This window comes from Solanum pennellii, chromosome 9 (assembly GCF_001406875.1).
Source record: "Solanum pennellii chromosome 9, SPENNV200".
Taxonomy (NCBI): Eukaryota; Viridiplantae; Streptophyta; class Magnoliopsida; order Solanales; family Solanaceae; genus Solanum; species Solanum pennellii.
Window position 1 is genome coordinate 46,992,925 of NC_028645.1, and position 17,684 is coordinate 47,010,608.

Here is a 17,684-nt window from a genome sequence, read left to right on the forward strand (position 1 = left end):
AAAACCTTGAATTGATATGGTTAATTGTGAAGATTATAAATATTTAGATTGATTACATTGTTGCTAATTATGTAATTGCTTCTTGAATTAACCTTTTTTATGTAATTTATTATGTATTCTTTGTAATGGAAGTTTGAAAATTCTTGGAAGGGTAATGAGGTATGTTGATTGGTTCTTCTTCAATTCAATTATGAATTATGAGTTACGTATATAGTAATGCTTCTAAGTCTAATGTGTCGTTTTGATGTTGATGCTAAGTATTCCTCATCCTTAACCCTATTATATTGAATTAGACATTGGCTACGTATGCATGTTATTGTACGATTATTGTATGATTGAAAGTAGTTCTTATTATTACAATAAAGTGTTAAGTAAAAGGCTTACTCACTTATGAAGTGGTGTCTAAAGTGAAAGGATTGATCTCACCTGTGATGACCTATGAGCTATATATGATAAGATGTTTGCATAGGGGTCTAGAAGATACTAATGTGAACTTGTATGATGAGATAATATGATTACTAAAGGGAAAAATTGCTTAGCATTGAAAGTCATGTAAATGAGATGGAGTTCTCACGTTAGTAAGTCCGGCCTTCCACATGGGTTACTCACGTTAGTAAGTTCGGATTCCCGAATGATGTGTCGTCTGATGATATTGAAACCTCCACATTAGAAAGACAATGTTTATAGAAACAATCTCCTTGACCCTTAATTATGTGCCCACATAGGACTCTAGCTTAGTGGATCCACCGAGATAGCTACGTACGAATGGTTACACCTTAGGCAAGTATTAACCCTCTCTTTTTCATGTGGAAGTTGAAGACCGAATTACATGTAGCTCACATGGTTTCATGTCAGTTATTGCACTTCTTTCCCTAATGTAAAAGTAAATGAACAAGTTGAGTATGTGAACTCTTATTAGGGTTGTCTTGAAGGCTACTAAAAATGGTAAGGGAGGGTATGTGACTTCTCTTACTCATTGCACATGTAGGATCCTAAGGGATTGTTCTAGTAGTTTTCCTTTATGATTATGATTATGATTATGATTATGTTGATAAGCTATGAGTAGTATATATATATGAAGCATGTTATCTATGAGAATATGTGTAAGTATGAAATGGGTGGCTTAATGTGATACTATGTTTTTGATAGGGTAATGGGGCTTTATTCTTAGCATTGCACAAGTGTTGCTTGAGTTACTTATATGTTGATATGATTATGATTTTCCTTTTATCTGTAGATTTAATTGTTGTACATTATGCATGGTTTTGACTAAATTGTGCCTTTCCTCAAGCATTGATTATTTTTGTGCATAGGATCCATACTTAGTACATGTGATTTATACTAACCCATATTTCTCCATTTTCCCCAAACATTTTAGTTTCGGGCCATCAAGGAGATTCGTGGTCATTGGATAATAATACTTGGATCTTTCCTAAGTCAATTGGTGATTCCTCATGAGTTCCAAGAATAGAGCCACTTATCAAGCCTTATTAGTTTTGCCTATGTTTTGAGACAATTATTCCATTATCATGTTGAGAATTTATTGTAGCCAATATGGCATATTGTAATAGACTAAGGGCTATTCCCAAACTATTGTGATTCATACTCTTGTAGACAGTCTACATGTGAGATGAGACTTTAGATTTGTATATGATTTGTTATGCTCAAAGTGAAGTCTATGTACACTTCGTATGTGAGGAGTCTATGTAAACTCCATATGTAACGTTTTAAATTTTCCGTATTTTTGACCTATGATGTGCTATGATGTATGATAAGGGCTTGTCTTAGTCCTCTTAGAGGACTATGACACCGGTCACGCCTAAGGGGTACTTTGGGTCGTAACCTAGAGCTATGGAAACAGTTAATGCAACGGTAGTAGCATTGAGTTGCCATAGACACTCTTATAGCACTGATTATGTCATCCTTCTGATGCGACCTAATAGTTGGTATATGCAACATTTTATAAGCGTTGCCATAAAGTACATATTCTAACATGTATTTTATTTATAGAAACATTTATTTTTATAAAAAAAATCAACGATTTCCAGTTCTATTGCAACGACTTTTAACCTATTGCAACGATTTCCTATTCTATTATAAGTGTTTCCATAGAGTACATATTGCAACATTTATTTATCTAATAGAAATGGTTATTTTTATAAAATATCAATGATTTCCAAGATCTACTGTAGCGATTATTTAATCTTTTGCAATGACAATGTATAGACGGTTCTAATTGATTAACAACATATTGCAATATATGATGTACATGAAATAAAAATCTTAGTCGTAAGACACTATCAATGTATATATATATATATAATTATAATAAAATAGATATACATATATAATTAGTCGTCCATCGAAAAATTTTTATAAACATCACCATCAAAATATCTAACAAAGAGATCATAATATATCCATAAGAGCAGCACATATGTTCAAACCCAAATGATCCCTTAGGTATTTCATCAATACTAATGAGTTATGATATAAGTTTTAAATGTTTGACCGCACAACGAATATTAGAACTATCTAATATCAGAAATTCAAAAATATTCAAGGTCAAGATCACCTTCATTGCTATGATCTTTTCCCCATTCTTCATTTTCGATACCTACAAAAAAATTTGCATAAAGTTATATTTAGTTGATAATAGGTGATTAAATGAGAGGATAAAGAACTTTCTTCTGTAACATGTGGAATTCTCCCCTTTCTCCATAGTTTTTCATCAAAAACCGTGCTTCAGTAACACGAGGGAATCGTCCAAAACTTAATTAAAAAAAGAAGCATTGAAGATAATTCTAACAGACTTATCTATCAATTACTCAAGCATTGCAGATAATTCAGAAAGGAAGCATTCAACAAACTTTTTCGTCAAAAATAATACTACTCAATATATGAACTCACTCTTTCAAGAGACAATACAAACTAGGATAATATGGTAGAAGGAACAAGTTTAATGTCATAGCCTATATATCCAAACACCAATTTATGCAAAAATGTTGAAAATGTCACAAATGTATCCAAAAGTTGAATCTTATAGCCTCTTAATGTATTTGATTGGAATGTATCAGATGAGGAAGAAGAAGAAAATCGGCATGCCAATATAATTGATGACAATCGGCATGCCAACATCAACATAATAAATTCTCCTCTTACATGAATGTTCTACTCATGGTCGCGGGAAAATGGACATACATCAATGAATGTCCTCTTAGATGAATGTTCGACTCAATGATCTGCCGCATGCTCAGGCGGCATCACCCGTGGTTTTTGTATGAGATTAAGAAACATATGCCCCACCTGAGAAGTACCTCTACAATGTAGAAACAAATGGCTATTCAAACCCTATGATGTATCCAACTGATTGTATCAGGGATGGTATTTAAACTAGAGAAATAAGTTAACCTTTACAGTAAGCAGGCCACACTCTCAATCTCCCATTCATTTAGAACCCTTCTGAAGATGATATTCCATCATTGGTTAGTCTAGGTTTCAGCAATGAATGCTTCAGGATTGTCACAAAATGAATATAAATCTGGAAAATCCTCCATGAGTGAGTTCTAGCCGATCCATTTGTCTTTCTCCGAAATATAATACTAGTACCTTCACCCACATTATAACCTATGCTCCCGTATTTGTTAATGATTACATCCTTCCAAAGAGCATGATACTCTTTACCAAACCTCCACAACCATTTTGATAAAAGACACATGTTTTGCAGCCCTAAATTCTTAACACCCAGCCCACCAATTTAGGACACATCAATTATTTCATTTCTAGTAATCTGTTTTTATCAATAGAAAAGAGGCAGCAAGAATATTGGATGCAACCTGTATAACCATACACAATTTCATACTCAAGAAACAGAGAGTACAATAAGTTCTACAATCTATGGTGAAGTTAAAACTTAATTCTAACATACAACAGTCAAACATCAATAAGACATCTAACAAAGAAAATCTTAAACTCAAAGAAAAAGTAAGCAAAGACTAAGGTAAGGCTGTGATTTTTGCTCGCAGTCAAACATCAATAAGACAGGTAACAATCTGAAAGCATGTAGAACAGAACAACAACAACAGAGAATAAATACTATAAAGGATAGAACAAAGTAGAATTAAGGTTTACAATGATGTTTATTAAAGAAGAATGAAGGTAAACATTTTTATGGGTCTTCTACAATAAGTAGAAAAGTTTGCCTCTTTGAAAATAGAACTGCAACTTGTATTCTAAACATGACTTTAAACATGTGGATGTTTAAGCAAATGATCATGTCTTCTCATTATTTAAGTATTTCGGCCAATCTTGCTAGTTCTAACTAGTAAACAATAAACAGTGATGTGTATGAATCATGATCGAGTTGTTCAAGATAGAATATAAGAAGAAGTAAGAAAACCAACCTTTATTGTTACAGCCATCAAATGGATGATTGATTAGTTTAAGAGCACCCCTATCTTCAAGCGAACCAAAAGTGAATCATAGCATATTAGGATGAAGTGTTAATCCTGGATTTAGACGCTGAAGTTGTGCAATGATGTTTACTGTAACATATCTTTCTATTGTATCTTTTTATGCATTGAATTTTTCTTGCATTATTTGTTGCATCCGCTCTTCAAGTTCCTCGAATTTTTTCTTCATCATTTCATCAGCGACAGTTTGTGAAGCGAGACCAGAACCTCCCTTTTTATGTTTCAAAAGAGTCTTGGTTACTCCACGTCCATATAATCTTACTCGACCTAGATGATCTTGCCTCATGGGTGTTGTAAATGCGTCAAGAGATTGAGTAACATCTTCATTTTGGTGAGTTTCTATCCTCTCCATCTCAGCATTCATATCAGGCTCAATAGAAGAGAGTTCAATTAAATTGAATCGATCATATATAAGGACAAAAAATTCATATAGATCAACTTATAATAAGAAAAGTTCATACTACTTTGGCAATTGTATCTTTATATGAGTCCTTGTATACTTGGTCAGATTTCCTTTTTCTAGTAGCCACAAATAAGTCCTTACTTGGCAAAGCATAAGGAGTTTCCTTCTTTTTTTCCTAGTTACATGCAAGTCACCATTAAAATATTCCTAAACAAAGTGAACAATGTCATAGTAATTATACAAAAAAACATCAAACCTCGCGAATTATAGCAAAACTTTTCTTGCCAACAGTGCGTGGATACCTCAACTTTTATTCGATTCTATTTATTGGTGTGGGACGTCTCCTACAAATTAAAAAATTAATGATTCAAACAGATACTAGTAGTAATGGAGAAAAAATTCTTACGAGATATTCAAGATTTATTTATCACCTTTTTGCCATTTGAGTTGCATTATCGGCATATGCATAAAAGTGTGTTTTATTCAACCTACAATTATACCCTCTCCAAGCAAGTTGAATTGCTCCCAAAGCCCATTCTTTTCCAACATCCGGAATGTCATATTTTTCCTACAATTTAATCCAATTACATCAACAAGAAAAATGAAATATTTTCAATCAAATAATGAAACAGTGAGAATACAAAACCTTGTTATAGTTCTGCAAATCATCATGTGTCTTCAACTTCTTCCAATTAAATACATTAATAGGACAAAATGTTCCATTTCTTGCCAATGTTCCAAGAAAGCTGCCCAATTCGCTTACCACTTCTTTAGTAGGACGATTGGGATAGTTCAACTCATTTAGCAGGATCAGTTTACGCTTAGTCTGTCCATGAACAACCTGCATTTTTGTGCCACCTCTTTTTTCTTGTTTAGTATAGGGTCTACGTAGATTATAGTTATTTAGAGATCTTTTGGAATAATATGAACTTAAATTTGTATATGCTTTCCTTGTTCCTCAAATTGGTTATTTCCTTTGAGATTGGTTGAATTTTGTGGACGTTGCTACATTGGTTCATGCAGTGGTTGTGATGCTGGATTACTAGAAAGTTGTGACTGTTGTTGCACTTGTTCATCTGCTACTTGTGATAAGGGAGTGGTAGAATCGGGCAACAGGTGTTGCACTTTCTCATGTACTGTTTATACTGTAGAAAATGTAGAATTCAAAGACACATGTTACACTTGAGATTCATTTAGAGAGTTGTTCGAGTTCAATTTTTTCTTGTGACACTTTTCCTTTGACTTCATAACTTCAACGGTTAAAATAGACTCCGTGTTCCGTTTGTGCTTGTGATGTGATACCTTTTTATTTCGCAAAGAAACAAGTGATGTAGCTGAAACAGAGTTTAAATTCTGAACTTTCTGGCGTTTTGTCACACACGTTTCTTGATTCATGATTGTTCAAGTCTCTGGAATTTTAAAAAATTAAATATATAATTGGTTAGAAGAAGGAATTCAATACTTCTCCACTTAACAAACCTCATGAATAAAGTAAACGCCACTCTCGTTACACATAACAAAAATAATAAAATAGCACAATAGAAATGGAATAAAGAGGATCACTTAATCATTTAATCATCTTCCTCCATCCAGTCCCAATCTGTTTCATCAACATCATTCTTATATTCTGACGTTTCTACAACTGTATCTTCTGAATGTTGTGCTTACATGTAATATCAACAATATCAACGGCCACATCTTCTCTTCACCATATAAAGTCACCTCATCTAATCCGTTTGAGGAACCAATGTCATCATTAGGCTCGCTCCAAAATTTGTCGCCTATACTAGGACAATTTTCTTCCTCTAGATCATATAAATAAACAGGAACCTTATTCTTTGCATAATAAACATTTTTCTTAATTCTATCCGTGATATAAAACACTTGATGAACTTGTGATGCTAACACAAAAGGGTCATCTTTACTGCATAACTTGTTGAAGTATACTCGAGTTAACCTATATTCATGTACTTCATTCTGATACCACTCACATCAAAACAATACAACACTAAAACAACCATAATAATCAATTTCAATGATATCTTGAATAACTCAATGATAAACAACATTTCCATCAACAGAATTATGGTCCCCAGAACTAGAAACTATCTGTTGAATCTGATAAAGTCGCTCCACTAATTTTAGTTATACGCGGGCATCCCTCTTTTTCGTATGATATCGATATCCATTGATAAAATATGGAGTATATATCCATGCCACCATATTAGGCCCTTTAGCTAGCCTAAGTAACTGTCGAGGTACTTCAACATTTTACTTTTCTTTTGGAACCAATTGCTAAATTCACGACTGTGACTCCTTGCTCTATCCCATGCATTTAATATACTATGATTACTCATTATGTTCTTATGTTCCATTCAACATGAATATTGAAAATTTAGTTACCGGACTTTATAAATCTTAATGTACCTTATCTAACAAAAAAATTTATTATAAAATGTAAATAATTGTTGTACGATTTATCTTACTCGATAAGCTTTTCCACTTGTTCATCTCTAGTATTGAAAATGGCATGCCAATATGTTTCATGACGTAACTCTGAATCCATGAAATTATCTTCTCCCTTTAAATTGGATGACCAATCTTACGGGATATAGGTGACAAATTCTAATCGCATTCCTCATCCTCAATTTGGTACATACTGAATTTTGTCTTCACTCGATCATGTAGGTATCTCAAACTACGATTCATACAATCTCTACCCACAACATCCTCTATTATCGATGCTTCTGGACATTTTCAATTAAGCATGAGCCCCTTAAAGTTATATAGCTTTCTCTCAATGGAATACATCCAACGAAGATGAGTCGGGCCCCCAAGCTTCATTTCATTCACTAAATGAATAGGAAAATTTAGCCTTATGTCAAAAAGGCTGGATTAAAAATCATTTAAAGATCATAAATTATTTAACCAATTTCATACTCCAATTTTTCGTGATCCGTTGGACTTATTACCTTACTACATATGTCTCTAAAGAAATCGTCAAACCTTATCAATGTCAATGAAACTTTCTTGGGCAATGTCTTTATAACGACAACCTGAAGCAAGTAATGTATCATAAAATGAGAATCATGACTGTTGTATCACGATATTTTCATATCTTTCTCATTCACGCGGTGTGATATATTTGTAGCACACACTTTAGGTAATTTGACATATTCAAAGACACTGCAAAATAACCTCCTTAGTTCTGGCTTCATGAAGAATGATGAATGAGCCAAACTTATATTTCCACAATCGGCTTCAATTGGTTGTAGATCCTTTCATATTTCCCTTTTGTTGCACGTCATAGCTAGAATTTACATTATCTTTTGACTTTCCATATATCTCTAATAAAGTTCGAAGCAAACTATCACATGTGTTCTTCTCAATGTGCATCATATCAAGATTGTGCTTTAATTTGTTATATGCCCAATATGATAATTCAAAGAAAATAGATATTTTTTTCCATGGACCCTTATTATCTCGCAATCTCTTTCTTTTACCCTTTCCAAAGACATTATTGAATTCATTCAACTCTTCAAGTCATTCTACACCCTACAAAGGAGTAGGTGCAGGCATGTGCTTCTGCTTACCATCAAATGACTTCTTATCTTTTTGCAATGGATGATTAGTAAGTAAAAATTTCTGATCACCCAAATAACACATCTTACGACTATGTTTATGATATTGAGAGCATGTGTCATAATTAAAAGTAGGGAATGCAAATTTTCGCTTAGTGTTGTAAGACACTGAAAATGAATTAGGTTTTTGGAGAGTCACATGTGTCTGAAATGGTTTTAAAATATGTTCATTAAGTGTTTTATAGTATGTATACTTGATTTGAGGTGATTTGGAAGTCAAACGTCAAGGGACGACCAAGACGTTCAACGACTAGTCACCAAAGGTCCTTAAGTGTTTTTATGTTCTTATGTGTGTGTAATGGTCTCATGAGGTCCTTATATGAGTTATAATAATGTTTATAGGCAGTGTGTTAAGTTTCATGAAGTTTGAAGGTCAAACATTCAAGAACGTACAAGATGTTCGAAAGTTAGCCCTTTAGACATGCTAGTGTGTCCTCATATGTTTGCCTTGTTTTTATCTGTTGTTTCAAGTACAAAAATAGTAGGGTTTACCCTATCATATTAATATACATGTTAAGGGTCAAAATGTACGGGTATGACTCCCCGAGGACCACCTTAATGGCCCCCAAGGATGACCCAAACATTGGACAAGAGGCTGCCCAAGGTAAGGAGCAAGCAAATATTTGGACTTGCCCTGTCTGACGCACGCATAGAACGCACCTCATTGTCCCAAAAATTATTTGGGGCAGAATTTGGAGGCTGCCCCGCGAAGTGCAGCCTTCTCCCAGACCCGGTCGCGTCATTTTTAAGTCAATTTTGACATGTCTAAAAGTCCCAATAAGAATGGGGTGTTTTATTAACTTAAAGGGACGGTTATAAACATATTTTATGACTTACTTAACCCCTTTTACAAGCCAAAACCCCAAAACCTAATAACAAAATAAAAAATCCCAAATCTCTCTTCTTCTCCAAATTCTCTCAAACCTCCATCAGAGGGAAAAACTCAAGTTCAAGCTAGGGGATGGATTTTCATTATTTCTTGTTCGATTTCTTGTGGGCTTCTCATATAGTATTTATGGTGATCCTTCATCCTTAGTTATCCATTCATCTAAGGAGTCAATCAAGGATTTTCAAATATGATGAAAGACAAAAATTCCCAATTTCCTATCTAGCCATGTGTTCTTTTGCAAATTGATTTAAAAGCATTTTTATGATAAATTGATGATTATCTACTGTTTTAAAGATGAATTTGAATCCAATTTCATGAGAAACCATTATCCTCCTAAATTCTCAAATTGGCCTATAATGTGGGTCTTGTAATCTTGACTCTATGTTGATTGCATTATGATTCAATTTTGTTGAATTGCCTATTACAATCGTTAATCATGTCAATTGAATATGAATTGTTGAATGAGTGATCAATGATGATCAAGGTATAGGGATTGGGTAAATTTATCTATATTTCTATACTTTCTATAGACTAGATGAAGTAGTGTACTTCATGTGATCTTGAAAACTATGATCTTTGAAGTATGATTTCGTTTATGCAATAGTACCTTTAGCTACTGTTTTAAACATGTACAGATGTTGAATTATTGGAAGTGATCAATGATGATCAAATCTTGGAGGAATTTTAAGTTGGCTATATTCTCTATAATCTTCTTATAGAATTGCTAGTTGATGTAGCCTTGTATGGAATTGTGTGGTATGGTCCGACTATGATGTCAATGTTTAAATTATTTTATGCTATTATGTGTTGTGATCATGGACTTGAATACTATTTTATCTTGAAAGTATGGTTATGATGATCACACAATGTGAAGTATTATGCCTATCTACGGTGCTAGTTTATGATCTATGTTATATTTATGATGCTTCCTCTACATTAAGACGACTATGCTAGGGCTAGGTGTGGTATACATGTTGATGTTTGAATACTCTTGTGTATCATGATCCCTACCTATGTACCCTATATGAATATGTTGTCTTGTTCATGATTAGGAGTCCTAGTTGTAAATGATGAACATGTCTTGCCTCCTATGCTATGATGGTTGGTGTGTGGTGTATAGTTCCTATTACGCTATATATTAGTTGTCTATGCTTTAAGGGACATAAATGTGTATTGTGATATTTGTATGGTGGTTGCCTTAATGTTAGGATCGTTGACATTATGTAAACATATGGTCCAATGTACATAAACACCTCATGCATGCTTATCAAGTAGTATAGGTTCATGGTGTCTAATGAAAGGATAATTCTCATATGCACTAATGTCTACTATAATTCATGTTAAGTATATGTTTAAGAAGTATGATATGACTCCCTTAACTAGGATGACTTGATAGGTGTACTAGTATGGGCAAGGGTATGAGACATTGTCTATGGATTGCACATGGTGCCTTGGTAGGATAATTCCTAGGTTTGGATTTCTATTTATATGAATATGAACGCATGGTTATGTTATGAATATGTATAATGTCTTAAAGTGTTTATATGAAAGGATTGCTCATATAGTTACACTTATAGACTTATGCTTTGATGTGTGAACATGTGTGACACTAATGTGTTATGTGAAAGGTTTGGTCACATATATGTATATACACACATGTATGATGATCTAGTCAATAGAGGGGCACTTGAAAAGTTTTCTCAAGGGTAACCAAAAACTAGATAGGTGCTTGAATATGCTATAAGCATATGAGGAGTCAATATCCTAAGCCTATGTTTAATGTAGTAAAGGCTTTTCAATAAAGGGAACTTAGCTTAGCACTGAATGAACTTGACAATGAGAGGTGTTGGCTTCCCTTGGAGGAATATTCACCATTGGTTTCTCATAAGGTGTTGACTTCCCTTGTAGGAACATTCATTTATGGTTGCACACGAGGTGTTGACTTTCCTTGAGGAAGATTCACCCATAGTTTCTCATGCAATGAGGTTCCAATGCTAAAGAACATGTAGAGGGCTATGTATATCTCTTTGTTCCATAAGTTATGCTAGACATATACGATCTAGCAAGTGAATTTAACCTAATATGCTAGCATATATGTTAATGTTCTACTTTGGCTAAGAAGAGCACCTTCCATTTGTGTAAGGTTCTACAACACCAAATTCCATGTTTAACACCCATGGTCTTAGTGTTTGTTAAGGCTATAGTTTTCCTAAAGTATATTGGACAATGGAAGTAAATGACTAGGATCCTAACTAGGATAACCTAAGGAAAGTTGTTTAGTGTAGGTGTGGGTATGTGCTTTCACCTATGTATTGCACAAGTAGCTCTTGAAGGGAGTTCTAGGAAGGTTTTCTAATGTATATGATTATGTTTATGTTCCTTATGCATGACATTGTAGTGTTGTATAATTGTTGTGATGATATGCATGGTATGAGTCTATATGATGTGTCCTTACCTAATATGCATAGTATGGGTCTTATTTACTATATGAAGAAGTATTGCTTGACATGAAGGAGGTTGTCTATGCTTGTCTTGTTGATGTATGAAGGGCATGTTAAGGATTGTAGTCTCTTTGTAGGTTTACTTAGTATGTGTGAGGTCATGGGACTTCACATGTACATTGCACAAGTAAACTTAGGAAGGGATCATGAGTAAGGTTCTATACGGTTCTTATGAGATGAAGTCCAAGTATGTTAATGTGACTATTGACTTGCTATGATTATGCTCGAAGTCTTAGCTTGCGTATGGTCTTGTAATGAGTCAATTTATGTGGTCCCTAAAGCATGTTGGGTCAAATGTGATTTAGGTATCTTATTATATAAAATAATTCTATGAATGCATGTGTTGCGTTAACGAAGGTTGTACGCATGATTCCCTAGTGGCCTTAAAGTGATGGTTGAATGTGGATACTGTTATGGGACATTGTCTATACATTGCACCAAGCACCACTAGAGTGTTACTTGAGAAGATAAGGAGTTAAAGTAAAAGGAGAGAGTTCACTGTAAACCTGAAATAAGCTCACCGTAATTGTAATGTGCTTACTATAAAAAGGTTAGTTACATGCCTTAAGTACAATGTGTAGTTTTATATGATGTTTGACCATTGAATATGTCTATATGAAGTATATGAATTGTATAATGCTTATTATATCAAAGTTTTATGAGATTTTCACAAAAAGGCATGATTCATGGTTTTCAAAGTAAAATGTCCCTTTTAAATGAATGTTTTCTATGTGGTTGTCATACTTAGTCATTCTTGTACTCACACCATTCTTCTCTAACTTTTTACACCAAGTGTAGGTTAGGCATGCTTAAAGGATGTCTCTAGGGGAAAGAGTTTTATATGTGATTCCCAAGCTCAAGGAAAGGAATCCTTATGTTCTAAGGATTTCCTATGTCAAGTTTATATTCAATGTATTGTAATAGCTTAAATATTATGTAACGATGTTAAAGGGTTGTGTCCTTAATCTATTCTATGAAGTTGAGTCTAAGATGGCAAAAGAGACTTAGGATCTAACTATATATTATAACTTATATTCTTATATAATCGAAGTGATGTTTCTAGCATGTGATGTCCTATGAAAAGTTTTAAGTTTTTCGCTAAATTTACTATGACAATGCGATGAATGATAACTATGGGCTTGTATAAGGCCTCCAAGAGGTCAAGTACGCCATGTTACTTCTAAGAGATGCTCCCCGGGTGTGACAAGGGCTCCATCCTAAAAGCATTGCTAGTGCTAGAAAATCACTAATGGTCCACATTAAGGCTGCACATATCTTGAAAGTGTGGTTGGTTTTAGTATATGCTTCTATACCAGGTTCCCATCGTTCCTTCATTTATGCAATTAGTGGTTGTAGGTACACATCAATACCATTTCCAAGAGATGATGGGCCTGGAGTGATCATTGATAACATAATATACTCCGACTTCATACAAATCCATGTTGATAAATTATAGTTCATCAACATAACAGGCCACATGCTATGAGAAATAATCATGGTTCGAAATGGATTAAGTCCACCACTTGAGAAACCCAGCCTAACATTACGAGGATCAATAGAGAAGTTTGGATGTAAATATTAAAATCTTTCCATGCTTCCCCATCATTAGGATGACTTAAATTCCCATAATTAGGTCGTTCATTAGCATGCCATCTAATTCCAACAGCTATTTCAGGACACAAATATAACTGTTGAAGCCTATGCTTTAAAGACATGCACCTTAAAATCTTTGCGGGAATTTTTGAGCTTGCATTAGTTGACGTAACACCAATATCTTTCCATCTAGAAGACCCACATATAGAGCAGTTATCGACATTCTTATTGTCCTTCCAGAATAACATGCAATCATTTGGGCATGCATATATTTTTTCATAATTAAGACCCAAATCTTGTATAACCTTTTTAGCCTTACCGAAAGAATGTGGTATCTTAGCAAAGGGAAAAGCCTATCTTAACAATTCTAAGAAGTGTGAAAATGCAACATTACTCAACCCATGCAAGGTTTTGAACAAATATAATCGAATGATGCAACTCAATTTATTAAAGATTTCACACTCCGGATATAACAATTGTTTTCCATCCTCTAATAATTTAAAATGTTTCTTTACATCTTCAGATAGTCCCTCTCTCACTCTTTCTCCATGCCCCGGTTCAGCTTCCACATTTGTACATGTATCATGAAGTAGCCCATAAATATGATCTCGCAAATTAGAACCTTCATCATCATTGATTGGATGAGGTGTCTTTCTCACGGAAGATCCTTCTCCATGAAAAACCCATTTAGTGTAACCATCAACGAACCTATCAACAACCAAGTGATCCTCTACCAAATTTCTATAATGCCAATATTGGTTAATGCACTTTTTTCAAGGGCACAATATTTCATTTCCTTGAGAAACTTGTTCAAATGCCTTATCAAGAAATTGTTTACTCCATGAATATACTCATCTATCAATATTAGGCAACTCATCCGACTTTTATCATGATTATCCATTGAAATTCTATTTAACACCAGAAAATCATAAAGTAAATTATGGTTAGTCGGCATAATTGTTAAATTAACTTGTAGGTTATGGAGTTCAAGAAATTATAAGACCATTATTTTTAGCTTCTTGTTGTTCAAAGTTCCCCTTTAACTATCTCTATTATTTCCTTAGAGTATTCATGCTCAAAGTTTCATTTTGTCTATCTTCTATAATTTTTTTTCATGGCAATATAGGAAATCGTCAAATTATGCTTCTCTTTTACCATTTTTGTTCTTTTAAGTTGTTTCATACATTAGTTTTGTAAGTTTTGTTTGGATGTTCATATCATGTTTAAACTTTTAAATAACACCATAAGAATCAAGAGGATAAAAATTCTTCTCTTTTCAACTCTTTTAAAGCTAAGCTTTTATATCGTGATGTGTATAGGATTCTATCTAACGACTAGAACAAGTACTAGGTAGAGACACATAACTTTAAATTTTCCAGATTGTTTTTGGCAAAATGACATTCTAAGTAATGTTCTGTCAATATTCTTTTCTTTTCTTTTCTGCTATCATTTTTTCTCCTAACTTAAAAGATCTCAGAACTAAAGCATCAGAAGAAATAAAAGGTAATCTTTGATAAAATTAACAATCTAAATTAATCTGTAATCACTTTTTTTTCTTCAGCTTATAACATGAATTTGATTAATCGATTCTAAAACAGTATCTCCTTAGTGTTCTTAATCCTCGAAATAGTTTTAATGACACTTGGATGTAATAATTCTAAGGTTAAATGTTCATATTTAACATAAATACATAAACATTCGCATCATGTCTTTGCACTTACAACATAAACTTGAATTATTGATTCTAAAATAGTTTCTCCAAAGTGTTCTAAAACAAATCCTTGAAACAATTTTAATGCTACTTGGTTGTAACAATTCTAAGTTTGTTTTCTAAGTTTAAATATTCCTCTCAAATTCATATTAAATTTAAATAATATTTTGCACTTACAACATAAACTTGAATTATCGATTCTAAAACAGTTTCTCCAAAGTGTTCTAAAACAAATCCTCGAAACAATTTAAAGTTACTTGGTTGTAACATTTCTAAGTTAAATTTATAATTTTAAATGTTCATCTGTAACAGAAATACCTATTGTTTAAGAACAACTATCTCAACTCGTAACTTCATAATCATATCACAACTGCAAACAACAGTTGGATACTATAATAAATTTCTCAAATTTACCCCAAAACACTACTCATTAATCACATATTTCTATCTTCATACAAGTAAAATTGAAAAAACACAAGAATAGACAACCAAAGTTACATATAAACAATAGTGTATTGCTATTTTCTTAGATGCATCAACTTAATGCTGACTAAATTTTTAATAAAAAATTGATATGAAAATCCACAAAACTCAATAATTTTAAGAAATAAGAACGCACCTTAAAAAATATCCAAGGACAAGTTTTTTCTTCAGCTACTCTTGCTGATATCTTTCTTCTTAACCACTATAACAATCTACAGTACAAATAATCAACCCAAGTGACTTTATAATTCAGAGAGAATAACCTAAAATTAGAAAATAAGTCCAAAATATGCATGAGAAAACAGAGAATATAACCTAAAATTAGAGTTTTGGAAAGTTGAGAAAGAACCTAGTGCAGCAAATCTTGGAGTATTGGGGTGAGTTAGAGAAGCACATGAACCCAACAACAATTTAAGAACTTGTTGAGCGATATTAAGTTGAGCATAGCACAGCGCAACAAAATACAAACAACCAGCACCGGTTAGAATAAATCTATCGACACTACAGAGGCAAATTTAAGCGATGATCGATTTGGGTGAATTGACTGGCGACAATTAGGGCTTCTCGACTAGAAATCGTCGATGATGAAAAGAGGCCAATTTCAGCGATACTGAAATTGTATATGTTTTGTTAATTTTGGGAAAAGAGAAAATAATTAATTGTATAGTAAATTTTAGGCGCTTTACTGAAAATATTTGAGGAAAATTAGGAGGGAAATATAGTGCCATGTGTGAACATGGCCCGTTGCTACTTACTCCTTGTAACAGTTACGAAAAACTATTGCAATACCAAATTTTTTGCAATGGTTGTCACTTTATTCCAACAGTTTTCAAGATATCATATACACATATTATCGTGGGCCTTAGGTAACACTTATAACCTCTGCTATAGACATCTATGTCTACACTTGTTGAACCATTGCGATACAATCTGTTGTTGTATGCCATATTTCAAGTAGTGTTTTGTCCCAAAAGAATGTTTTAATTTACTTTGAATGACATGTTTAGGAATGTATGTATAGGAGTAAGTATAAAAATGAAAGCATGATGGAATAAAAAAAAAAAAAAGGATCCCTACCAAAGAATGATGAAATGTGCTAGAACTTTAGGCTTGATAAGTCAAATGTGTTGGATATCAATATTAAATGGTAGGAACCGCTATTATTTCATGACTTAAGCTAAAACTCAAAGTGGGAAATGTTATAATCTGATAATGAAGCAATTTCCCAAGGCTGTGTGAGAACAGTTAAATGTTTAGATAGTATGTGCTAATCAAGAACTTGCCGCGTTGGTCCTACTATGATATTCTAGGCTAGAAGCTAGGAAGTGATCATAGACCCTTGATCTAGTAAGTCCATTAATGCCTAAAATTATCCAATCAAGTTAAATAATTGTTCCCTTCGATCCTAATGTTTGAGCCTAACATAGACCACTTCTTTAAATACACCTAACTCACCTTCCATAAATGAATTGTTTTGGCCCCTGACCATCCTTGGACATGTGCACCTTGACTTAGGCCAAAAGCCTAAGTTGAGGCAGGCTAATTAAAAAATTACCTTGATATTGGCCCTCGTAAGACGTTGGATATTGTGCGCCTCAACTCATGCAAAATACGTAATTCGAGGGTGGCTATGAAAAAAAAACAGAATGAAAAATGGGTATTAAAATAGTTTTTTTTGAAGTGAAAAAAGAGATGTGAAGTTTTGCAAAAGAAGAAAAAGATGAATAACAAAATTTCTAAAAATATAAAATAATAAAGAAAATACAAAGAAAGAAAAAGAAGAAAAGCAGAAAAACTTGTAATATAAAGTGAAAGGTCACATTTGTGTTGAAAAGAGTTGAGGGAAAGAAATGAAAATAAAAAGATGCAAGAAATGGTTGAGAAAAGAGGTAACATGCTACTTTGATGTCAAGTAGTGCAGAAAGTCATTGAAAAGTACCAAAATATATCCTACCTGACCCTCATCCTACATTACAAGACAAAAAAATCCT

At 33.3% G+C, this 17,684-nt stretch overlaps 1 protein-coding gene across 10 annotated transcripts; it reads right to left on the reverse strand.

The window, feature by feature from the left end:
- Positions 1–2,348: 2,348 nt before the first annotated feature.
- On the reverse strand, positions 2,349–16,435 carry LOC107031562. Of its 10 annotated transcripts, none has more exons than XR_001458242.2 (8): positions 16,043–16,425; positions 15,830–15,905; positions 5,522–6,284; positions 5,307–5,443; positions 5,132–5,219; positions 4,937–5,050; positions 4,404–4,842; positions 2,349–2,617 (listed from the first exon to the last, which is right to left on the reverse strand). XR_001458242.2 is itself a non-coding variant. In XM_027911763.1 (6 exons), exons 3-6 carry the CDS (start codon positions 5,949–5,951, stop codon positions 5,186–5,188), a joined length of 492 nt encoding a protein of 163 aa, XP_027767564.1. In that variant the 5' UTR covers positions 5,952–6,284; positions 15,830–15,905; positions 16,043–16,435; the 3' UTR covers positions 5,131–5,185. The 10 variants fall into 10 exon arrangements, 1 of the variants encoding a protein (XP_027767564.1); XR_001458240.2 differs by having other exon boundaries at positions 4,404–5,050; positions 5,522–6,020; positions 6,178–6,284; positions 16,043–16,417; XR_003574426.1 differs by having other exon boundaries at positions 4,404–5,082; positions 5,178–5,219; positions 16,043–16,428.
- Between the last annotated feature and the right edge of the window lie 1,249 nt (positions 16,436–17,684).